Source organism: Solea senegalensis, linkage group LG9 (genome assembly GCF_019176455.1).
Source record: "Solea senegalensis isolate Sse05_10M linkage group LG9, IFAPA_SoseM_1, whole genome shotgun sequence".
NCBI lineage: Eukaryota > Metazoa > Chordata > Actinopteri > Pleuronectiformes > Soleidae > Solea > Solea senegalensis.
The window spans coordinates 10,244,782-10,269,123 of NC_058029.1; the positions used below are offsets into that span (position 1 = coordinate 10,244,782).

General features: G+C 40.4%; 4 protein-coding genes across 7 annotated transcripts; 2 read left to right on the top strand and 2 right to left on the bottom strand.

Moving 5' to 3' along the window:
- Positions 1-525: 525 nt before the first annotated feature.
- Positions 526-5,014, bottom strand: ubxn11 (UBX domain protein 11). Its single transcript, XM_044033339.1, has 14 exons — positions 4,927-5,014; positions 4,816-4,856; positions 4,447-4,563; positions 4,262-4,362; positions 3,680-3,731; positions 3,511-3,590; positions 3,349-3,433; positions 2,451-2,668; positions 2,285-2,362; positions 2,090-2,213; positions 1,892-1,995; positions 1,719-1,792; positions 798-947; positions 526-714 (listed from the first exon to the last, which is right to left on the bottom strand). The coding sequence occupies exons 1-14, from the start codon at positions 4,995-4,997 to the stop codon at positions 561-563; spliced, it is 1,449 nt and encodes a 482-aa protein (XP_043889274.1). The 5' UTR covers positions 4,998-5,014; the 3' UTR covers positions 526-560.
- A 743-nt stretch (positions 5,015-5,757) lies between these two features.
- fez2a (fasciculation and elongation protein zeta 2a) lies at positions 5,758-13,634 on the top strand. Of its 4 annotated transcripts, XM_044033341.1 has the most exons (10): positions 5,759-6,326; positions 7,610-7,718; positions 7,870-7,986; positions 8,134-8,266; positions 9,403-9,668; positions 9,821-9,901; positions 10,863-10,938; positions 11,027-11,092; positions 12,283-12,308; positions 12,698-12,831. In XM_044033341.1, exons 1-9 carry the CDS (start codon positions 5,950-5,952, stop codon positions 12,291-12,293), a joined length of 1,236 nt encoding a protein of 411 aa, XP_043889276.1. In that variant the 5' UTR covers positions 5,759-5,949; the 3' UTR covers positions 12,294-12,308; positions 12,698-12,831. The 4 variants fall into 4 exon arrangements, with proteins under 4 accessions (XP_043889278.1, XP_043889276.1, XP_043889275.1 ...); XM_044033340.1 differs by lacking the exon at positions 12,283-12,308 and having other exon boundaries at positions 5,760-6,326; positions 12,698-13,634; XM_044033342.1 differs by lacking the exons at positions 9,821-9,901; positions 12,283-12,308 and having other exon boundaries at positions 5,760-6,326; positions 12,698-13,634.
- A 1,213-nt stretch (positions 13,635-14,847) lies between these two features.
- Positions 14,848-16,112, top strand: clec3ba (C-type lectin domain family 3, member Ba). Its single transcript, XM_044034541.1, has 3 exons — positions 14,848-15,074; positions 15,146-15,244; positions 15,354-16,112. The coding sequence occupies exons 1-3, from the start codon at positions 14,978-14,980 to the stop codon at positions 15,752-15,754; spliced, it is 597 nt and encodes a 198-aa protein (XP_043890476.1). The 5' UTR covers positions 14,848-14,977; the 3' UTR covers positions 15,755-16,112.
- Positions 16,113-17,404: 1,292 nt separating this feature from the next.
- On the bottom strand, positions 17,405-23,951 carry LOC122775278 (CUB domain-containing protein 1-like). The gene is made up of 9 exons (XM_044035116.1): positions 23,690-23,951; positions 22,465-22,674; positions 21,994-22,356; positions 21,532-21,900; positions 20,402-20,593; positions 19,552-19,920; positions 19,103-19,459; positions 18,812-18,896; positions 17,405-18,664 (listed from the first exon to the last, which is right to left on the bottom strand). The coding sequence occupies exons 1-9, from the start codon at positions 23,805-23,807 to the stop codon at positions 18,223-18,225; spliced, it is 2,505 nt and encodes an 834-aa protein (XP_043891051.1). The 5' UTR covers positions 23,808-23,951; the 3' UTR covers positions 17,405-18,222.
- Between the last annotated feature and the right edge of the window lie 391 nt (positions 23,952-24,342).

A 24,342-nucleotide genomic window follows, 5' to 3' on the forward strand; every position in this document is an offset into this window, starting at 1 on the left:
ACAGCGTTTTATATTTGTCTCGCGTCCAAGTCAAAGCCATTAAAAAAACTTGACACTTTACAGGAAAATAAAGGGAGTGTAATATATAAGAAAAATATGCAACAGAGACCTTTACCACAAATTGCACACAATGACACACCCAGGAACACAAAAGCCATTTTTCATTTCATGGGACCTTTTAAACTCAAGTAGCACAAGGTTTTGCCTTGAGGAAAGTCAGGTTCTGCATGCCTTAAATTAACATCTCAGATGTTTTGCGAAAAAGGGAAAAAGATGTTTATATTTTCATACATTTGTCCTTGTTTGTATTTGCATATTTTAGAAATAAAAACGTTCAACTTTTTGTTTTGTTTTCTAAATCTAAGGATACAGTAACTTTGGTAATAGTGTGATAATACTGGCTTATTTCCAAGCCACCAAGTAACTGCTTGGTAATAACATTGTGAAGGATAAAGCAGTAGAAAATGGATGGATTTTCAAAGAATGGCGTTGTACTTGGACACATGAACATTAATAACACCTGTATTGTTCTTAAAAACAAACAAGCTTTGTTTTAAGGTTTATTTGACTTCAAGTGATTGAGAGTGTTGTCTCTTTCGCAGCAGTAGATGAGCATTAGTTGTGAGGCCGTACGACTGCAGCGCCCTGCTCTCGTCTTCGTAGCAGAACTGAGGGTGCGCACTGATGATGTCATAATCAGCAGGACCACCACCTCTGAAGAAGAGAGAGACAGTGACCGGTAAGAGACCAGTGTTACAGTCACATGTTTACAGAGACAGGAAGTGGAGTGCGCTCACCTGTGTTTGTCCAGATACTGCCGCAGGTGGCCAATTGTTTCTGAGAAACACATTTTCAAAATGTAAGTCTGATTCCCGTCCTCGGACTTCACCTTCAGCGTGACGATGTTACGGGCCGACGGCGGTCGGTCTGAGCTGAACGTCTGCAGCCTGAAAAATGGAAAGTAGCAGGAAATGTAAATACGTTATGTATTCACATATAAGAACAGTCAAATGAGCTGGTATATGCATGTACATATCCAAGTCCTGGCGGTAGAAAACTTTGTTTTTAATTGACTGTTCTGACATGTATGACGATTATTTATCTAAAATAGCCTATTAATGCATTTCAAAGTGACCAAATGCTGCCACCTGGAATGGTGCTGCAAACAAAGTGTGTTGTACTACCAAGACAGTGTGAGGGAGACATTAAAAATCACACTTTACAAAATAATGTCTCCAACATGGGGGTCAGGGGTCTGAATCCTGGACCTCATTCAGTGTTTCCCAACCCTGGTCCTCAGGGAACACTGCCCCGCTCCAACACACCTGATTCAAATGATCGGCTCGTTATCAAGCTCTGCAGAAGCCTGACAACGAGCTGTTCATCTGAATCAGGTGTGTTGGAGCGGGCAGACAAGGCTTTTTTTAATCAGCCTTGTGCACTGTGAACTGAGATTTAGCTGTTTCTTTCAAGCTGTTGTAACAGCAGAAATTGTTGTATTGAGATATTCCACCCGATGCTTTAAACTGAGTTGCCTTATTTTCCAGTGGCAGTATTGTTATGTAAAATGAGAACAAAATTCGGAAGACACAACCTTTTCAAAAAAACATTTCTCATTGAAGTTTAAACAGAACGACAAGAGTTTTAATGATTGATTCCAAATATTAAATCAGTTATTTGTCAGGTTAGACAATATTTGAAAAGAAAGGCTGTAATACCTCTGTTTCATGGCCTGCAGAGCAGCTGTGTCTACAAGGATCATCAAGTCGCTGCTCGGAGCAGCAGGTGAACCCTTGAAAATATAACATTTAAAGTAAAAACACATCTATAAGTAAAATGACATAGAGACTAGATAACTGACTTTAAATGAAGTGGAATGATGAGTTTTCACCTGCAGGTTTGTTCTCAGTGACTCCCTGATATCAATGACTTGTCCAGCTTTGACCACCATCTTGGGCATCCGGTTCATAAATTGATCCATGGTCAGTTTCCTGCCTGTGAACAAAGAAGAAAAACATGACAATGACACTGAAGGCGAGGGACTTTCTACCACAGGTCTGATGTTTGAGAAGATCACAGTCAACGTTACCGGGAGTTTGGTGTCCGGTAACATTTGATGATTCATCTTTCTTCCCACAAACAGTCTGTCCTTCACCTGGAAATGTATTCCAAGGTAGCCTGAGGATAAATTCTTCATCTCGCCTGTCATGAACCTGCGGAATAACTCACCGCTAAGTCACAAATCTGTACACTTGCTGAACGACAACCAGAATCGGAGACTCACCTCAAAAGGAACTCCATCAGGAAATCTTTCCTGGAGCTCTGAGGGGAAATACCCATCCATCAGATCTCGCATAAACTGCTGCTCACGATAAAAAAAGACAACTTGAATCATAAAATATCCTTGTTTTAAATTATCTTTTTTCCCTGTGCAGTTTTATTTGGCCAACCTGGGTGCTGTTCTCCTGATAGGAGCGGAAAGGACCATCAAACATGACAATGCCGTTGCTGTAGAGCCTCAGTTGAACAGGATCCTTTCGTGCCAACTGTGCTCCTGTGGGTGTCGACTGCACGAAAGTCTCTCCCTCCCCGGCAACGATGTTCATGTCCTTGATCCTCTGCAACACAAGGTCAAAGTTCATGTGGAAATCCCTGCCCTCAGAGGTTCCTGCAGAGGAAAGATACACAGAAGAAGCTGTTGGTTAGAGGTGAGTGATGGAGCCATGTGGAGTAAGTGAATCATGATTGCAGAAAAGATTGGACGTGACAAGGCAGTGTGGTTTCATCCACAAAAACAGATTCATGGAACTGCGCAGAGTATAGGAGTGGGTCAAAATATCGATTTGGTGATATATCGTTTAGCAAAGTGATAAGAGCAATAAAGAGAAGAATAGAAGTGTAGGAAATCTGTGGATCACCAATGTTAAACATTTTAGTCCACAAACTGGTTCCACTTCAACATCTTACGTGTGTGTTTAAGATAAGTTAAGGAACTTTATATGAAAGATTTGTGCAATAATGTTTAACACATCACATGTAACATGATGTTGTGCACATGGAAACTGAGCTGATTTCTTTTTTTTCTTTCTTCTGTTTGTTTTGTGCGTGATTATTGTTGAAATGTTTTGTTTTGTAGATAACATCACTTCAGTGAAAATAATGGATTAAACATAAGATTAGGTTAAAAATAACATTAATTAATATACTATAAAAACTTTAATATAAATCCATCCAAAATATGTTTTTAATAATAAATAAATTATTAATAATAATAATAATAATAATAATAATAATAATAATAATAACAGATGGAGCATAAACCAGGACGCAGCTACAAAGATGAAGTACCTGAGCTGTGAGTCTCCTCACACTTGTCTGAGTCGCTGCTCCTCTCGTCTCCCACCCAAATCAAACCATAGTCACTGAGGAAGCTCTGAAGAAGAGAGACGAGCAGATCACATTGTATAAAGAGACACTGTTATATTTAAATGCTGTGCTTTGTGAACTCGCCTCCATCTCGTGCACTTGATTCTGCAGTTGTTGGCACCTCTTTTCAACATCGTCTCTGCCGCTCAGATCACGTGTAGATGCTAAATTCACACACAGTCACTCAGGATTTATGCAAAATCATTTCATCTTCTTTATATTAACTGTTCGCCTTCTCTGTGTCCGTGGTTACCTGAGTCTCTCTGAACCCTCAGCTTCTCTTCCAACATGGAGATCTTTTTATTCTGCAGAGGAACAGAGAAGTGACATGAGGTGTCAAAGATGTTTTTTTACTGCATGTGTTCTTGTATGGCTATCTTAGTGAGGACCAAAACACTTATAGACTTAAGTGAAGACATTTTGGGAAAGTGAGAACATTTTGGCTGGTCTTCACATTCTGACAAGGTTCAGGTTCAGACCTGGTTTTAGGTTTAAGGTTAGGTTTAGGTTAGGGTTAAGCACTCAGGGGCTAGGGAATGCATTATGCTAATTTAGTGTCCTCACTAATATATGTTTGTGTTTGTACATGTCTTCAGTAGGCTATGAGGACCAATTGTCAAACAAACCTATTTTTACGAGGATATTTTGGCTGGTCCACACAACTTTAACGGGCTTTTTGAGGATTAAGGCCTGGTTTTAGGGTTAAGGTTAGAATTAGGTTTAGGTTAGGGTAAGGCGTTTAGTTGTGATGGTTAAGGTTATGGAATGCATTATGTCTATAAGGGTCCACACTCAGTGTGTGTGTGTGTGTGTGTGTGTGTGTGTGTGTGCTCACCTTAGACTGAAGCTCCTGTGTTTGGTTCGTCACCTTTATCTCCAGAAGTGTCACCCGCTGCATCATGGCAGACATGAGCTCAAAGTCGCTTGGTGGAGCCCCTGGTGGAATCACAATCTTAGTGTGTGTATATATGTACGTATACGTCTCACACTGGTAAAAAATCAACAACTTTATCTTTATACCGTTCTTAAATGGGCCTATGGGTAATGAAGTGACGGTGTCACTGGCTGGAGTTCGATGGAGTTGGGAAGAATTTGAATCGCTTGAATCGTTACTGTTGACCACTGCTGTCTGAAACTCTGAAAATTATCACAGAGACACACTCACTGGCCACTTTATTAGACACACCTGTTCATCTGCATATGGCAGCAACTCATGGTGAAGACAACCTGCTGAAGTTTAAACTGAGCAGATGAATGAGGACGAACGATAAGGTAATTTGCTGTGAGTATCTTTTACTTTTTAAAAAAAAAAAAACAAATCCAAAAAAAACAAACTGGATCTGAATATTCCTGTTTCAAGTTGGAGTCTGTATATTCAGTGTCACCTACCTTTTAACAGATTTCTCCTGAAAGGCACTTTGTCTTTCCTCCTGCAGGTCAAAGACACTTCAGTGCTGTACATGTTTACAGAAATGTGACAGGACAGAGCTAATGACCTACCACTGGTCACTGTGAACGCCCTGCAGTGGACCGCGCTTTGTTTTCTTCAGCATCGACAGAGGTGAACTCATCTTTTTCTTTTTTTCTTTTTTTTACCTGAGACTAAGATTAAACACAGCAGCAGCAGCACGAGCTCCTTACCTCACAGGATTCACTGAGACCTGCTCCTGTGTTTGTTGGGAGGTTGTTGCCATGGGAAACACAGGGTGTCTTTGCCTGCAGGGTTCCTGTCTCACCCACAGTGGGCGCTCTCTCTCTCTCTCTCTCTCACACACACACACACACACACACACACACTGGTTTCCATGACTTCAGAGGACTTACATTAATTTCCTGGAGACTTACTCTAACTTCTTTAATTTACTACTAATCTAATCCTAATCCTGATCCTACCCTGACCTCAGCCTAACCTTAAAACATGTCTTAATCTTAAAATGTACTAATTTACATTATGGGGACTCGATTTTTGTTCCCATGAGTAAGATAAGTCCCCATAACATGTCTTTTATTTTTTTTACACTGTTTAACATTCACGTCTCCTGAACTTTGTCAGCATTTTATTTGTGTGTTTTGCTGTGAGTTTAAATTTTACGTTAAAAACTGTTTGTAGTTTTTGTTTTTGTTTTTTATATTGTAGATTATTATTATTGTTAGTATTATTATGTATTAAATGGTTGTATGTTCATTGGAATTTATTTTTTCTTCTTTTTTCTTCTTGTAGCTACTTTAGTTGAGGTTCTTCTTTTGCAATATTTATGTTTGCCTAAAATATCTTTACTTACACTAAATTAATGAAGGTATTTATTTCTCTTGAAAGGGAAAATTGTGCAGCTGAGTCTGGAACGCCGCACCATCACCATGGTAACGCTGCCTGGTTGCAGCTCGTGGAGACGCCATACTGTCCGGAGCAGCGAGAGAGAGCGAGAGAGAGCAGGCAAACATAGAGGATGATGCCGGGGCCTGACTCTTCTTGTCCCGCCACTCATTCAGCCTTTACGCGGCGCTGTTAAGCTGGTCCGGGATATGGCTGCAGCTGCCGCACATCTCGACGACGACTGGCCGCATGTGGGTGATTTAAACACGGACTCAGAGCAGGAGCTGCTGCCGCTGAAAGGCCGAGCAGCGGCCGCCGCAGGCCGCACCGCCTCGGGGGAAGCTACGCCTCAGCTCCCGCTGCTGCTACTTCTGCAAGGACATGATGGTGATGATGGTGATGTCCTCGAGCTGCACGAGAACAGCAGCTTTCTCCCCGGGGAAAGTGGTGCTTTTAGGTCCAAGGAGGAGCTGGGGAACGTGTTTGACGCCAGATTATCCGAGTGCTTCCGAAATGTTCACGCCGGGACAGAGAGCATCGCTGCTGTTAGTGAGATCACCGAGGACACGCTGCTGGAGAAAGACGAGTGAGTGGTTTGTTTGTTTGTTTGTCTGGTTCACAATTTCCTTACATCTGTTATTTCCACATGTTTATTAAACCTATGTACCTGCAGTGTGGACACATGAAACCAGTGTTATTGTTGTTTATATCGGTTGTTTTCTGTAGAGGATGTGACGCGGCAGTGACAGCCATCTTTGATCAAGCCATAATAGAAGCGATGGATGCATTAATATCGGTATGATATCTGCATTTGTCCTTAAATGGCTTCAAAAAGCCAATATTGTCGATATAAGTGGACTTTTATTTTGTTACAGCCGATAACTACTCATCTGACACTTATTTTCTATATGATCATTTTTATTGTCATAATGTCAATGTATTGGGTTTTTTTGCACTTGTGTGAGTATTTAAGTGTTTGGACTGAATGAAGTAACTCTAAGTGTGACCATATGCACATCACCCTCTGACGACAACATCATTGATGGTAAAACTGATCATTAGTTGCAGGCGGATTCCTATTTTTGTTGTGGATGTTCAAATAAGTGACGATGATAATTCCAAAACCACATGCTATTGCATAGGCATTTTATTTGTTGAGTTGACGAAAAGTAGGTTTATTAGTATTGATGTCTAATGTGGAGACTGCACATCGTAACAAACGGTGAACTTTGCCACTCATCCTCTCTCCTTTACACACATCTGGGAACTTTGTTGGCCTCCAGGTGGCAGGAAGGATGTACTTCTTTATGTTTGGTCTGACTTGTTCGCCTGATCAGGCTGCTGTGGAAGTATGATGGCTTTTGCTTTAAATTACATATAAGAGGTTTATTTTATGGCCATGAAAACTGTGTTTTTAAAAAAACTATGTTTATTTTAAAGTACATACAGTCAGTCTACTTACAAATAAGCACATTCTAAGAATGGGATGATTAGGATATCACAAACTTGAGTATCTACTGATATTGTTCCGATACAGTAATTTTAGAGCATTTATGAACTATGAAACTGTTAACAACACATTTTGTCAAGACATTTCAAAGATATAATTCTCCAACTGTCTAACAAATTATTGTTCTCCCAAAAAGAACAAAGCCCAAACATGACTCGGCTAAAATGCTCTTTTGATTTGTATTTACATCTTTACAGTCGGTGTCATTTATCCAGTGACATTGTTCCAAATAGTACGTAGTAATCTGGTTATGGTACATTTGTGCTGTCTTTGCACATTCAGTGTCCTCTGTGCCTCAGCTACAGAATAAGACGATTGTGATGATGAAGGACAATATGTTTGTTCTCGTCCATCCACAGAATTTGGAAAGTTTTAACCACCAACTATGGACAAGTGATGCCGGTTGACTGGAAGTGTTCTCAAATGCGCTCGCTCCAAGTCCCCATATTTAATCTGGAGGAGAAACCTGTGAGTGACTCCACCCACCTCACCACCATCCAACTGACCCACTTTCCCTGACCCCCGCTAAATCTCTCATCTGTTCATTTCACAAATCTCAAATATTCATTGTGCCAAGGTTTTAGCGCTCTGATTAAACCCCCGTCCTGTTCCTGTCCAGAGGAAGACTGATGTCACGGCGGAGCTGTCGGATGATGAGGAGCTGAGGGAGCAGCTGGACATGCACTCCATCATCGTCTCTTGCCTGGCAGATGAGCCCCTCTTCACTGCAGAGCAGGTACGTTACATGTCAACACCAGCGCCCTCCTGTTAGCAGCCACACAGCTACAAGCCTATGTGACATGGCTGAAATCATTCTTCGATTCCCACGGAGGTTAAGCATCTCACGTTGTAACGCTCTCTCTCTTCCTGTTGACACTCTCAGGTGATTGAGGAGATAGAGGAGATGATGCAGGACTCGCCTGACGTGGAAGCAAAGAACACTCTGCCTCAGTCAGACTTCTCGATGCTCTCTTTGGACATGCAGCGCTCCAACAGCAGCCCCGGCTTCAAGGACAGTGAGTGTCTGCTGATCCAGACAAATAATGAATATCCTATGATACACTCTCTCTTTGTTTGTTATCACTATTATATGTTATGGTCATAAATCATTGTTTTACGATTTGTTAATACACTTCTACAACACCATCAACGGTTCTTGACATAGAATCAGTTAATCAGAATTAAAGGTCCAGTGTGTAAGAATCAGTGCCATCTAATGGTGAGACTGCAGATTGCAACATACTCACCCTTCAGGGACCTACAGTACAGTGGCCTATACATACCAGAAAGGACGTGAAACCCCCTTTTACAAATCTCATCTACTCATCTACCCACTCTCTGCCGTGTCCTCTGTCTTTTGCTGGTTCATGTAGTTGGTGTGTGTGGGTGGAGCTGCTGTTTTGTGTGGTAAGCATCAGCTTCAAAATGTTGCTGTTTGGGCGGCTGTGGCAAATACATTTAAAAGGTGTATTGTATGAAAACTTTTTTTTTTTTTTAAAGCAAATATATACATATACAGTAGAAACATACATATGGGTACTATGTTCAATGTCTGTCAATTTCTTAAACTTTCCTAGATCTTACACAGTGGACATTTCAATTAAAATTTTGGTTTCATTTTGTAATTGTGAGCAATCCATGTTTCTTTGCTCCAACACACCTGATTCAAATGGTCAGCTCGTTATCAAGCTCTGCAGAAGCCTGATAACGAGCTGTTCATCTGAATCAGGTGTGTTGGAGCAGGACGACCCGGGTTGGGAAACACTGAGGTAGAAGCTGAGTGAGTTCCTCCTCACGTCCAGCACTCCATCTTGCCAGATTAAAAGGAAGACGTCATCATAGCAGCAACCAATCAGTAAGCAGGACAGTGGCAGTAGCTCAATGGAGTCCTAGCCCTAGCACCCACCTATTTACATACATACACACACACACACCACTCAATCCATTCAGAAGAAGAAAACAAGAAACAAACGTACACACAAAAACAATACGGTGGCAGTTGTAACATTTATAATAATAATAATGTAATGTAATTCAATAATTGAATTGAAATACATTACATTGGTGCGTCTGTTTCCACTTTCCTCCATGTGTACACTGTATTTTCTCTTCTATAATTTGCTGATTATATTTTAACCTCGTCTGCTGTCAGGGGTCAGGACTCTGAGTGTTGCAGAGCTGAATGAATGTATGGAGGAGACGGAGACGAACATCAGGAGGTTTTCAGAGGAGCTGGTGCAGCAGCTGGCTCGGAGGGATGAACTGGAATTTGAGAAAGAGGTCAAGAACAGTTTCATCTCGGTGCTCATCGATGTTCAGAACCGGCAGAAGGAGCACCGCGAGCTGCTCAAGAAGAAGAAGAAGTTCAAAGGTGGAGCTGGGTCTTCACACGGCCGCGCTGAGAAAACACTCGGAGTAGTCAGTACTTCTTTCAGTGATAGTGATATTACTGAAGTCTATGTTGAGATCTTTCCCTTTACTCACACTTAAAGTTTTTTTACCTGAACATCTCTTCTGTTCCTTAATTATCTCTCTTCTTTGTTTCTCAAATTCACTTCCTTCCTGCTCAGCGCCTCAGCATGGAGGGACTCTCCTCTGTCTTTCAAAACAGCTTCCGGCAAACTTTTGGGAGTGGGAGCAGTGAAAGACAGGTTACTTCTCCTTTCTTCTCTCTCTCTCTCTCTCTGCTGCTGAGCTTTAGCAGTTCTGCTGTCTTTGATGAAAATGTACACTTTGATAAGAGTGTCAACTCACAGAAGTATTCATTTTCTTCCTTTTCAAACTATGGTGGTCTTCACATCTCAGAGCGGTTCCTCTGTAAAGCACGAAGTACATATGAAAGGCTTATTCTAAGGTTATTTAAAAGTAAATGGTAAATGCTCTGTATTTATAGTGCACTTTCCCAAGGACACATCTGCATGTAGACAACCAGTCTTATATAAAGTAACTTAAAGGTATACTTGTGCAAGTATCTTACCAGAAAACTACTTTGAGAGAAGTTGAAGCCACCTTTTTATTATATTACTTAAGTAAAAGTATTAATGTATTTGACGTTTACTGTGCAAGTATCAAAAGTAATTTTCTAATATAAAATGTACTTAAGTTATAGAAGTAAAAGTATAAAGAGTTAGGAGTAATGTTTGAGCCATGGTGGCTCAGTGATAGGGTGATTAGTCTTTCAACTGGAAGGTTGTGGGTTCAATTCCTGGCTCTGCAAGTCTCATCAAGACTAGAAAAGCTCTATATAAACACAGACCATTACCAACTGTTCTTCTGACTTTATTTGGTAGTGACGAGTAACAAAGATAGTTAGAGGAAAGGTAGTGGAGTAAAAGTTGCTGGAAATACAAATAAATTAAATTAAAGATACTTGTATTTTGTACTTAAGTACTCGCTCTGAGCTACCGTCACGCCTAAAAGCCAAACAATTTCATTTGAAATCAGACTTTAACATTTCAACATAATTATGTTTTAGTTTATTCAATTTATACCAACACACCCTCCTAAATGCTTCATACTGGTCATTAAAGCAAATCTGCAACTCAAGTAAATGCCACATAAAGATTCAATTTAAAAGTTCCCGTGTGTTCCTGTCCTTGTCACTGTGCACAGTATTTGACCACAGTCATCCCGTATGAGGAGAAAGGACATCCTCCTTCCATCGAGGACCTCCAGATCCTGACCAAGAGTATGTTTCTTCATCTTCACCCACTGTTCTTTGAGCTTGAGTGGCTGTGACTGATGAACTAAATTCCTGTCTGTCTGCTGCTTCTCAGTCCTGGAAGCGATGAGGGATGACAGTGACAAGGTGCCTGGTCTCTTGACAGACTACATTCTCAAAGGTGAGTATCAGCAGTGGAGTTTTAGGCCATGAATGATCAGTTGTAGCATAATATACAAATGCAGGGTTACAAATCATCTGTGCCATAATAATGTGTTTTTTGACAGTTGTCATCACATTTACTTAAAATTGGCCCTTTGCACTGCAGCCATGTTGACATGTCTTAGCAGGAGACGCACAGGTGTTACTGATCACATTGATCACACTGGTCACCATTTAAGTCAGGACATTGTGACCAGTGAAGCAACATGCACCCTGAAAGTGAGGAAACTAAGTCAACATTTTTTAAATCTTATATTGCTTAAAAATCTCATGTACATCTACATGTGATTTTACCTAAAATGTAGACCTTTTTTTCCACTGTGTGATTTGTGAATCTCATAATGTAGGCGTCTGGGAGCTCCTGTAGCGCCTCCCAGAGTGCAGAAGGGCAAACGTGTGTGTGCTCAGGAGAAGAGCGCATTCCATCTAGAAAGACTCCTACCACTCAGCACATGGACTGTTTGCCCTCCTGCCCTCTGGGAGGCGCTACAGTAGCTTAACATTCACTAACCCCCTGCATTGAATTGTCTATACTGCATATATTGCACCGCTATCCAGTACTATATAATCATAATTGCGCTATTCCGTATATTCTACTTGCACTACTGTACATAATACATATCTGAGTTTATCGCTGTCATTGCAGTGGTAAATCATCCATACCACAATATCGTTTATTTCCCCAGTTATACTAACAATCTGCACCCCTGTACATCCTTTATATTTATACATACCATATACTGTAGTTACAGCCCACTGTATATACCTGTAGCAGTAGACATACTAGAATATTATTCTGTCACTGCTTATGAAGTTCTGGTTAGATGCAATCTGCATCTCCATTGCGTCAAACCTGTGACAAGCAACGACAATTAAGTTGAATCTAATCTAAATCAGGTCATTTGGATGCTGACTGAGGTCTAAAGCATTTGTCTTCTAAAATGTTACCATGGGGTTATAGGAAAACCTGTACATCACAACTTTACTCAATTTCATGTAAAATATTATAAATGTGATGCACATGAGACTACCAGTGTGTCCTCTTCTGTGTGTCCTTTACTTCACATACTTTTTTGCTTTTGCTCCTTCATTTTTTTTTGTTCTTTTTGTTCTGCTCTGCCTAATTCATTGCTGCCTTACACTGGCTAGCTCTGGTGTGAGCGGTGGACGAAGAGGTTTGTGACACAATGCCATGTGATGTGTGCGCTCACTTGTGTTGTCACTCACAATGGGAATCAAGAGCGCCCCCACTCTACCATTTAAGTGCAGCGCAGTCCGACCCCGACGTTCCCCTCACTTCTCCCCTTCAGTTGGTGATGTTTACTGACCGACTGCTGCACGGTTTATCATGTTTTATCCCTGCTGTTGAACACTTAACATGCTTATTATGATTATTAGTTGCCTGCACATATTTATCCTTCACCCAACCTCTGTGAGATAAGTACAGTGAAGCTACAGGTGTGATTTTCCCTTTTCTCATTTCCTCACTTAAAATTAACTTACTGAAACAATCTTCATTCACTTGTAGCTCTGCTAATGTTCATCTCTTCTGTTTTTGTTGCAGTTCTTTGCCCAACATAGACCAGCAGTACATGGTGCTTAACACTTTGCAGAAGCTTTACGTGGCAACAAGATGAAGAGGACTCATTGTATTTCTTTTTTTCTTCAAACATGAAGCACACTTAATGCATTTCTGCATGTTTTTCATTTACACTTGTTGTTGTGTTCTGTATTTAATTGTTTTTAATTCGGATTTTTCAACCCTTGTGTGGATTTTTTAGTTTTCCTTTTCTGCCTTTGTTTTTCTTGCATTGTGACACAGATTTCTAAATTGATAAATTATTTGACAAATATACCCAGAAAGAGGTATCAAAGCATTGGAGTTGCACTCTTGGGAAATATTGAGCTTTGCAAAGTTGTGATTCAAATGGCTTTGTACTTCTCTGAAGTGCTTCTTCTTCTTCTTCTTCTTCTTCTTCTTCGCTGAGCAATGAACAAATGCACAAAGCTCACTGAGCGTAGATGTTGCAGTATTCAATAAATTGTGATACAAACAAATGTGCATCAGTAGAATACACTGTTTGTGCAGAAGCCTAATATAAGCCTTCCATGTAACAGTCTGTGTACTGTTAGCTCTTCTGTGTTGTCATCTCGGCAGTAAACCACACACGTCATTGTTATTGTTCTTTGGAAGAAAGAAGTGCTGGTTGCTGAGGTGATTATTATACAATTAATTAACTATCTATGCATTTGAGTGATGATTTTACTGTGACCCATGCACTGTCTGTGGGACTCTGAATCAGAGACTCTAGTGTCTGCTGAGCACAGAGCAGCGCACACACCGGCACTGTTATTCTGTTTGTATTTACAAGCTGCCTTTGCTGCTGCCTGAACTTTTGTACACTAATGACTTCATTTTCAGTGAATGTCATGTAACTGTTCTACTGAAAGTACTGTATTCATTTTGCAATTATTTTATGTCAAATATATTGATAAAATCCCCCAGTTTATCCCAGTATTTTTTTATTCATTTCACAACAGAAATTATACTAAACACACAAGACAACATGTTAAACTTTGCTCAGGCATATGAAACTTATTTTAACAACGGGTTGTCTGGGTATTTAAATTCCTGTCTTCTGAGATACAATGTGGTCTCTGGTGGAGAATTGCTTAATACTGTTGTTGTAATATGGCGTCTGCAAGTAATACAATAAAAAACACACTACTACTATACGTACTAGGGAAAGCATTCAAGCAGTGCAAACTTAGCCAAGACAGCTCAGTTTTGGTACCTGCATCATCTCCAAAATCGAATACGTTTGCATCAAAAACCATCTTGTTTACTTTTTGCTTTATGCTGCACACAAACCGATGGTAAAAACACAACCTTGTTACCCTTTTTTATATATATATACTGTATAAAAGGCCATTCTAAGTATATTTGCTCTAGGGCTGCAATGGTTATTCAATTTATTCTTTGCTCCATATTGCAAAGAAATAATTAAAACTGAGTCATTTTGGTTTGTAGACAAACAAGACATTTGAAAACAGCATTTGCAACACTGCTCAACATTTTTCAAACAGATTAATAGATTATGAAAGCAGTTGTTAGTTGCAGCCCGAGTTTGCTCATGTTCAAATGCTGATTACATCACTTAAATACATTTTCTCATTGTTGGCAATGCTCACTCAAACTGAAAACTAGTCTTGATAGTCTATGAGATGAAACATTAATAAATATTAAGTTCACAAATGTCTTTCCTCATATAAGTGTCCGTTTGGGCCATGTGTCATCTGCACCGCCTACAGCTCACTGAACGGATCCAGATGTGGTCACTGGAAAAAAATCCCGAAACATCCACCCTCTGTCCTGGTGGAGCCTTCAGCAGAAACACAACAGACTCTCTCACAAGAAAACAAAGGATTAAGTCTATAGTTACATTACAAAATAGTGACTAAAAAACAATTGTAACCTATTATTTGGTAGATTATAATCACATTTTAAAATGTTTCCATTTTGATTGCATAAGAAATGTGATATAACACTTATTCAGAAAAGGCTCAGCTGTTCTGTCTTTTATGATACAGGGCAAGCATATGGATCCAGAGTCATGGTTGTCGGTATATCCTGTATATCCATCTCCCTTTCCAAAGTTCAAAAGCAACACAAATGCCTGTTAAACATCTGTAAAACATTTGTTTTCTCTGAGATAAGATTTCCTCATACTGCTCTTGTAAAACACAACAGTCTGGCCAGGACACAGAGCTGTGGGGAGCTTTTCTGGTGCTGCACCAAAACAGCTTTTTCTCCAGTGGTTTTTAACGTGTTTTTCAAAGCGCTATGGAGACTCGAGGACTTTGGTTGATGTTTTACCTTCTTCTGCTGGCAAACTGCACTTTTCAGCAGAGCACATCAAAGAGAAGGAATGGCAAGAAAGGTAGGACTGAGTTCAATTTGAAGAAAAGGAAAACAATATTCTCACATACATTGCTGAACATACTCTTTCAGACTCTGCGAACAATGCTGCCATCGAGGAGCTGAAACAACAAATAAGTGACATCGTGCAGGAGCTGAATGTGATGAAAGAACAGCAGGCTTTACACACAGGTATTGCAGACCATTTGAAAATATCACATTAGCTGTGGTGCACAGAAGCAAAAGAGGAGTGACACTATGACCTCTGTTTAAACATCTGACTGAAAGTTTTCCTCTTTAGTTTGTCTAAGGGGCACAAAGATCCTCGGCAAGTGTTTCCTGGCTGACCCAGTGAAGAAGACTTTTCATGCTGCCAGTGATGACTGCATCGCTAAAGGAGGCAGCCTGGGCACTCCTCTGACAGGAGACGAGAACGACCAACTCTACAGCTACGTGCGCCAGAGCATTGGCCCAGAGGAGCATGTCTGGCTGGGAATCAATGACATGGTGACTGACGGTCAGTGGGTGGACCAGTCGGGTTCCGGTGTGCGCTTTAAGAACTGGGAGACAGAGATCACTCAGCAGCCAGACGGAGGTCGAGGCCAGAACTGTGCCATCCTCTCCACCACAGCAAAAGGGAAGTGGTTTGATGAGAGCTGCAAGGCTGAGAAGGCCTCGGTGTGTGAGTTCAACATCATCTGAGAGTGTTTGTGACATTTCAGGTACAATTATGTAATGCATTAAAAAGAAACTGTGTACTGCATCTTTCTTAATCTCACATTTTCTTGACCAAGTCATTGTAATGTTGATGTTCTTGGGCACACTATGTCAACGTATAAGCTAAACTCACTGGCACATGATATTTTACATATATTCAGTAAAATGTTCTTTAACATTCCACATGTTTTGGAACTAATATTCAAGAAAGTAAACACCACTGGATAGCTTCACTTTGTTTTGTAAACAGCATTTTTTATAATGCCTTTCCTATCTTTTCTTTTTTCTGACTATAATTATATTGTTTATATTACATTATGACCAATAAACGTGTCTTCTCAGATGCATCAGTCCTTAGATTCTGTTCAAAGATACAGAAGAAATGGTAGAAAAAGCACTCAGAGGTACTTTGACCTAGGCCGCTCAGTTTCCCATAGTGCAAATACACTCTTCTATCTTGCAAGATTAACAAAGGCCAACCAATGTTTCTAGAACATTGTGAATCCGAATGGCCATCCTTTAGAATTTGGATGATCTTTTTTGAGTCAATTATGATTAAAGTCTCTGAAGCTTTCCTACTCTTTTCTCGATAAAAGTACATGTGTAGGTCGTCACCCAAACAAAAGGGTTATTTGCATGGACATGCACTGATGTGAGTGTCAGGGGTTTAGAGGGGGAAAGTCTCTTCAACAGAAAGACAGTACAATTATTTACGGTCACACCTAACTTTGCACAGCTCTTAAGCAAAACCAGTCCATTGTTCACTGAGTTTTTACTTTTACCAGACACGCTATCAAAATTAGAAATGTGTCTTCCTCTGCTGTTCATTTTCGGAACTGCACGAGGGAATTTACCTCACTGAATCGGAGACAATAGTAATTGTTGACCCGTAATGTTTCCTTACTTGAGTTATGCGGTCCAAAGTAAATCAATGCTCTAAGATCTAAGTCTATGTTTGTGGGTGATGGCTCTATAAGCTTTTAACTGTCATTGTGGCAATAATTAATCTAACAAATGGTCACGGTGGCTGTTGATCAGCTAGTGTAAAATCTTATAAATAGTCATGGTGACTGGTGACATTTCCAGGTCACTATGGCTAACAGCACAGGTAACATTGGCTTTATGTTGCAGTTGCTAACTGGTTTCGGTGGCTAATGCAAAAGCTGCTAACAGGTTGGGGTGGCTAATGTAACAGCACAGGTCACAGTGCTTATTGTGGCAACTACTAACTGTCATGGTGACTCATTTAGAGGTTGCTAACTGGTCATGGTGAATAATGAAAAAGCTAATGTAACAGCACAAGGCAGAGTGACTAATGTAATACCTGCTAACTGCTTTTTTCAGTTTCTAACTGGTCTTGGTAGCTAATGTAGAAGCTGCTAACAGTGACTAATGGATGGTCATGGTGGCTAATGCAGAAGCTGCTAACAGTGACTCATGCATGGTCATGGTGGCTAATGTAGCAGCTACTAACTGGTGACTGATGTGGAGGCTACTAAAGGTGAATAATGAAATGAAAAATGTAATAGGTCACAGTGGCTAATAAAGCAGCTATGAACTAATTAACTTGGTCGTTCATACAGGAAAAAACCCCACTGATGTTTCTTTGTGTAATAAGTGAACTAGTGCACTTGAGAGTTTACAAAGATGTTTATTCTATAACACTGCAGTTCAGAACAAATACAACCAAAAGGTCTGTAGTGCATCAGAAATGGATAACTTAGCAGCAGCTTGATCTTGAAATTTCCTGAAGATTCATTCAAAAAAAGGAATCAGTTTTTATATATTTTAGGCTGAAACCAACTCTAAATCTTTATTTGTGTTAGCAATCATATAGTTACCATCCATTGAAGGCACATTTATGGCGTGAATAACCCACAAGTCCCTGTGGCAGATAAAAAAAATAGTTTTACATTTTTATTTCCAAATTACAGTTCACTCCATTCACATACACTGCTGTTGCAATCTCCTGCAATAGACCATCAGATTTTGATTATGCTATAAAAAACAATGTATTGCAACAGCACTGTCCTCTCCATTTGGAGGTTTAATTACACATAAACTCAGCAAATAGAAAATAGGTTTGCCTCTGTACAAATATCCATAATATATACAGAATACATACATACAATATGTTAAAATAGCATTCATTCAAACATTCATAGCCCAAAAGCACAAAAGCACTTTATAGTGGCAAAAAGTGGTATAAAGAGGGTGGTTAAGTACTATGTTAGAAACAAACAAATGTCTCTTCATCTGAAATGAAATAAGGTAAGCGCTACATACACATTTGTACGGGGCTATTTAGTGTCTGGCTTTGGTGCAAATCTATACTTGAAAGAAAAAGAAATAAAATAGCTTCTTTCAAGGCAGGTGATCACATAGGCGCCAGGGAATTGTTATCTCATATGTTCAAGTAGGTAAGGTAAAGAGAAAAAAAAAGCTGAATCCAATCAGTTTCCTCCTTCTGGTTCCAGCCTCAGCCCCAGATCTGGAGAATGCTCCCCCCCATTAATGTCCTCAGTCTGGTAAATCTCATTGTCCACCAGGGGTTGGCTTGGAGGTCTTTTGGGAAGTGGAGGAGCTTGTTGATTTGAGTTCAGATAGGTTTGATACACCCCGACCTCCATATCGTCACGGGAGCCTGTAGAAACCAATGGCTTTTGTGACTCTGTGTGTCCTGTGAAGGAACAGTATGCATCGGTTTCTCCATAGACACCAATCTCCATCCCCTTTCTCAGCAGGTGTGTGTAGACTAGAGAGTCCTCAATGGAGGCGTACACATGGGACTCATTGTCTTCACGCGTTTTAGGGAAGTTGGTTTGTCCAGGCAAGAAGCTGGTGCCATTTGGGTTGTAGATGGACACCTCATGATTCAACCTCTTCTTCTTCTTTCTGTTTGGCAGGAACGACATTCTAGTTTAATACAGCATCTCTTGTAAATCAACTGTTGTCCACTTAAATGAGATTAAATCTATGTGATCATTTCACAAGAGGAAAAAACCAGCAGGTGATAAAACAGATAAAAACCAGTGCACTCACTTAATCACCACGCAGACCACAACCAGCACAATCACAAAAATGACCAGCAGAGCAGCCACCACACTCAGGATGATCAACAGAAGACCTAAATATAAGAAAAACAACACATTAGGCCTGTCATGATACGTTGTACTCTTGTTTAACTGCATAATCCTTGTAATACAAAGTCTGACACCCTATTTTGTACTATATTGTATACTTTTATTTGTGTGTAAATGTATCTTTTCCATGAATAAAAAAAAGAATGAAGTGCAAAGTGCAATAAAAATGCCTGCACAGGCATCCTCTTACTCTTGCTCTGCCGCAGGGTGATGCTAGTGATGACGCTGAAGTGTCCTCTTTCGGGCATACAGCTGGACATGTTGAGGTAGAATGTTCCAGCGACAACAATCTCATGCTCTGCCTCTTCATCCTCCCTGCGGCTGTAGTCCTCCTCCAGGCAGCCGACTCTCTGCACCCTGATATCGGTGTGGCCGTTGCCGCACTTGGGCTGACTGAGATTGGCAAACATCAGGTGTGCCTCCATCTTTGGGGGGACGGAGACAATCCAGGAGACGGTGGAGGGATACTTCATTCCAACTGGCCATCCAGGAGTGGCCAAAAGCACAGGCTTGTCTTTCTTTGAAGCGACAGTGAATATGTATCTTTCTAAATGTGAGGTACAAATGAATAATTAATGAAGATAAAATATCACTGAAATACATTGTTTTCATTTTGATTCAACCAAAGCTGCTTGTTACCTGATATGTCTGCTTTAAAACAGGCATCCAGCACATTTCTGTAAGATGTCCTCAGTGTGTTACTGCCCATCCTGGACACAGTAACAGACATGTTGGTGTGGATTTGGATTTTCTGTATGGCTCCTTGTGGGCAGAAGCGTCCAATAGGAGCACCATCTTCTTCGGCCACACTGATAATAATACTGTCATTGCATGGCTGTCCAGGTAGGCTCTGCTTTAAGGGCCCAGTGGGAGCAGTCAGCTCCACAGTGCCATGTGTTGGGGGACGCAGAATCCAGGTGATGCTACTCAGAGGGGCAGGGAGGCAGCTAGGTAGCATAGGTAATGAGAGACGAACCTTCGGGCAGTCTTTGAGATGATGACGACATTCTGACGTGAAAGTGAAAAAATAACATTTTATGAAACAGAATGTTGGAAAAGAGGCAGGTTGTCTCTTTAAATATGTGGTATGCAACTTTTAAACATAAAACAATTGTTATATGAATTAAAATTATTCTTAGTTTGACTAAAACTTTACTTTTAAAATGCATGTTTATGGACTGAAATAGTACAAATTCAAATCTCTTAAAGATGGACTACTAACACGCCCAGATAATGTGACTGAGAGTCAAATTACAACTCCGTGAATATGCTCAGTCACACTCCACCTCATCTGGTAGCTCTGAGCATGCTCCACAGCAACAAATCTGCTTTGAAAAATATTAATATTAATAATGGTGTGAGTGTAAACCAATCCTTTCAGTCATCAAAAAAAGACCTGGACTATATCATCAGAAGTAATGAAATAAAATACTGATTCCAATATGCCATTCCCAGGGAAACCCTGTCCAAGATTTAAATTTGAATTTACCTATGACTCTCAAGGCGGTGACTTGTACATCTTCAGGCAAACAGTCCTGGAAAGACAGATCACTATTTGATGTCACTGTGATCTTGTCCTTTCTCACAGAGTTTAATTTCATCTCACAGGCAGATGCTGGTCTCAGCTTCACGATGTAGAGGAAAAGGACCTCCACTTTGCTCAGGTCCACCTTACACAGCACTAAAGGAAAGTCACAAAAATTAAAATCACATCCGTAAGCAATGAAATCATGATTGATCATTACAAACACATTGGACAGGTATTTGAAATAAACGGACAAAGCTTAATGGGATTCCCCAGTCACTGGAGGAAGTGCTGCTGTTGTCACTCATGACTCAGCAATGAGGCAATCGCAGCGCTCCCCAAACTTCTGACCCAAGGGCTCAGATAAAGATCCTGAGGCCCACTGTCTATACAATAAGCATGTCTCAAATTCTCTAACTCCCCTGACTAATGGAACAGCAACTGTGTTGTAACATGATCAGATAAAAAAAAGGGATCATTTTGAGACAAACCTGCTGCAACATGTGGGAGACATCCTCCACATTTTTAGACTAGTGTGTGATCACTAGTGTAAAAACATTTACTTTTTCTTCATTTGACATTTTTACATTTGATATTCCGATCCGATTAAATCAAATTTTCAGGTAAAACACTGGGCACCACTAGCTTGTCATTACTTTCGATTGAATAAACAATGTTACAGACTGAAGAGGTGTTAATATCTGTGGAATATCTGTCTCATCAGCGGCTTAATGCTCCACTGTGTTCACTAACAAGTCTAAATGTCTCCATTTAAGGCTGAGATGGTTGTATTTTAAAACAGCTCTCTCTCGTGGCAGACAACGGAGAGTCTTGAAAGTGTGTACCTAGACTGAGAAGATGTGATTAATTTATATAAAAAAGGGCTATGTTTTTAGTTAATTAGGCATACAGACTTGTATCTGCCTATAAAACATGTAACAACCCATGTTCAAAATATTTCTCTCTCTCTCAAGGTCTTTTCGATCCCTTTTTCATGAATATCTGAGATGTTAATAAGTGAACAAAAACATGAAACAAAACTTTACAGCAAAACCGAATAAATATATCTGACGTACTGCAGATGAGGTACACACCTGATGAACTTGTCCTTGATGTAGACAGCTGGATGCTCAGGCTAAGTCCAGGAGAACCAGCTCGTCTTCTGTCCATCTCACAGTTTCTCAATGTCATGGAGAAGTCCCCCGACTTCTGTTCCAACTGAGGCTCCGTCAGACGCCTCACCGACGCCCCACTCCCTTTGCTGTGGTACTCCACTGCCGTCTCCTTCTTCAGACAAGTCGGCTGTGTGAGGTTCAGGAACCTTAGGGCCGTCTTGTGTTTGTCCGGGACGTGAACGCTCCACTCCATCACATCATCATCAGGAAAGCTGTCTGGGTAGTTTGGAGAGAGCAGCTCTGAGGATGATGTCCCTTGAGGTAACGTCAGTGTGATTTTGGCAAGGGCTAGGAGAGAGACAAGAAAATAAAATAAAGTGACTTTGAAAGACACATGAGAAAAAAAATAAATTCTGGAGGTGAAGACTTAATCCAACTCACACTTGATTTCCTCCCCGACAGACACATCAAACTGGCCTTTTTGCAGCGTCTCTCCTGCTGGGACCTCCAGAGAAAAGCTGCCTAGATTTAGTATCTGAGCACTCCTGATAGCACCCTTTCTGCAGTATTTCCCAATGGCCACAGGCCCCGTCTTCTGGAAGGCCTGGAGGGTGTAGCTGTGTCTGTCTGGACATCTCTCAGCTGGATTAATCTGTGTCAGACCTGTCTCAGTGAAGTCAATTTTGAACGCTTTTGGTGACGTTGCTTGCACGTTCCAGGTGAATTTGCGGTTAAAATTCAGCAAAGGAAGTGATCCAGAGTCAGTTTGGACGATGTGGCTACTGCATGACTTTGTGGAGCATTCTGAGGAAACAATTTCACATTAATGTTGACAGTCTGATTACTTCACAGGTCAAACTTTTCATTTAATATCTTTTTTTTCCCGTCTTCCATGAATAGAAACAATCTTACCGATAATGCGGCTAATTTCTACTCTGAATTCATCTTGAGGTCTGGAACATTCAAACTCCACTGAGACGGGAGTGTTGGCTTTTAACAGCAGAGATGTATCACATCGCTGTAAGTGTCCTGCACCTATGCACACTTTACAACCATTGACCCGAGTACTTCTAATGCTGATTGTGCTGCCTCTGTCCGGGGTGATGGTCAACATGTGTACCCCTGAAAAACAAACAAACACAGTAATGGACGATGAGATAAAACCACCACTGTCACGTGGCTGAAAATCAGAATATATGAAGCGTTACAGAGTGAGTATGACTAAATGAGCTGAGAGATGGATGGAGCTGACGAGTCGGCTCCACTCCTTCTATGACTAACTTAACAAACAGGGTCATGTTCACACACACACTATGGCAACTAATGTGCAATATAAATCAACTGCCTGCTTCTTCACATATCCCAGATTTACAGTACTCTCTCTGAACAGAACTGAACAGACAACCTTTCATTTGACAAGATGTATGACACATCAGGTCATTAGTGTGTTGCTTGTGGATGGTGCGGATTGTGACCAAAACAACATCAAGTCAGCACAGTCCAGTCATGTACACAACACTGAGACTGCAGATAGATAGATAGATAGATAGATATTTGTTTTTGCAATTTGCACATAACAATACATATACTTCCAATGTCCAATGTGATGGCAGAAGGCACAAAGCTATTGGTGTATTTAGCTTTTTCTGCACATTAGTAACTGATTAATCGATTGGCAAATTGCTACTAAATGAATCATCTACCATTTTGATAATCTGTTAATCTGAGTGTTTAAAAAAAACAGTGACTTCAGATTCTAAAGTGTAAATATGTTCTGCCATGGTTTCTTTGCTCCTCTAATAAGACTTTTTGAGTACGCAGGCATTTTAATCGACATTTTTCAAACGTTTTCAAGTATTTTATGAACCAAGAAAAAAAACAAAAACAATCAACAGGTAAATCAGTATCTCTTCTTCCAACTTGAATTAATACGTTTTATTCTTATTTTAAAGTTATTCTGGTCTCAACAGGTTTTCTGTAACACCTTGTTAGTAAACAACAGCAACAATGATAAGAATGGTATGGGTGTTGTGCGCGCCTGTCTCAATAATCGAACATTATTCCAAAAATACACAGTTTAAACAGCTGGTCCACCACCTTTCACAGTGTATGTGTTCAAAATTAAAGTCAAACTCACCTGGTACAGTGGAGACGATGCAGGTTAGAACAAATACGTGCAGACAGACTGTGAGCGATGACAGGGACATGCTGGCCCCGGCTGTCCCACACTGAACATCAGTAACTTTGGTCCACATATCAATGCTCCAATTTCACAACGAACACCTCGATGCGCAACATTTTCCCGTCCTTTTTTCTTATAAATCAACGCACCCGCGGGCACCGAGACTCAACGCCTCCACTTCCTCGAAGCAACCGCTGAGAATGAGTCACAACAGCAGGTAAAGTCGAGGTCGAGGCGTGGCCACGTCGGCCATTTTGATTTTGACAGGTACAATTCAAGGAAAACAGGCACAAACATTGCTGTTTAATTGTGTGGGTTTTTTTTTTCCTGAACATGAAAACAAATAACCCCATTTCCAAAAATATAAACAATAATTTGATTTTTTTTTTTAGTTCAAAATCAAAGTGAGTAGTGATATTAATGGGATAGAGACTAACTCTGCTGCTCCATAGCATTTCACCACACGTGTTCATCAGCCTTCATCAGTTGTAGTTCAAATATCTTATCATGTCAATTTGACAGAAACTTGTTTATACCAATGAGAGTAAAAGTCGGTACTGAGAATGTATCAGTGCCTCATATGAAATCTGTTCAAAAACCCTGAACTA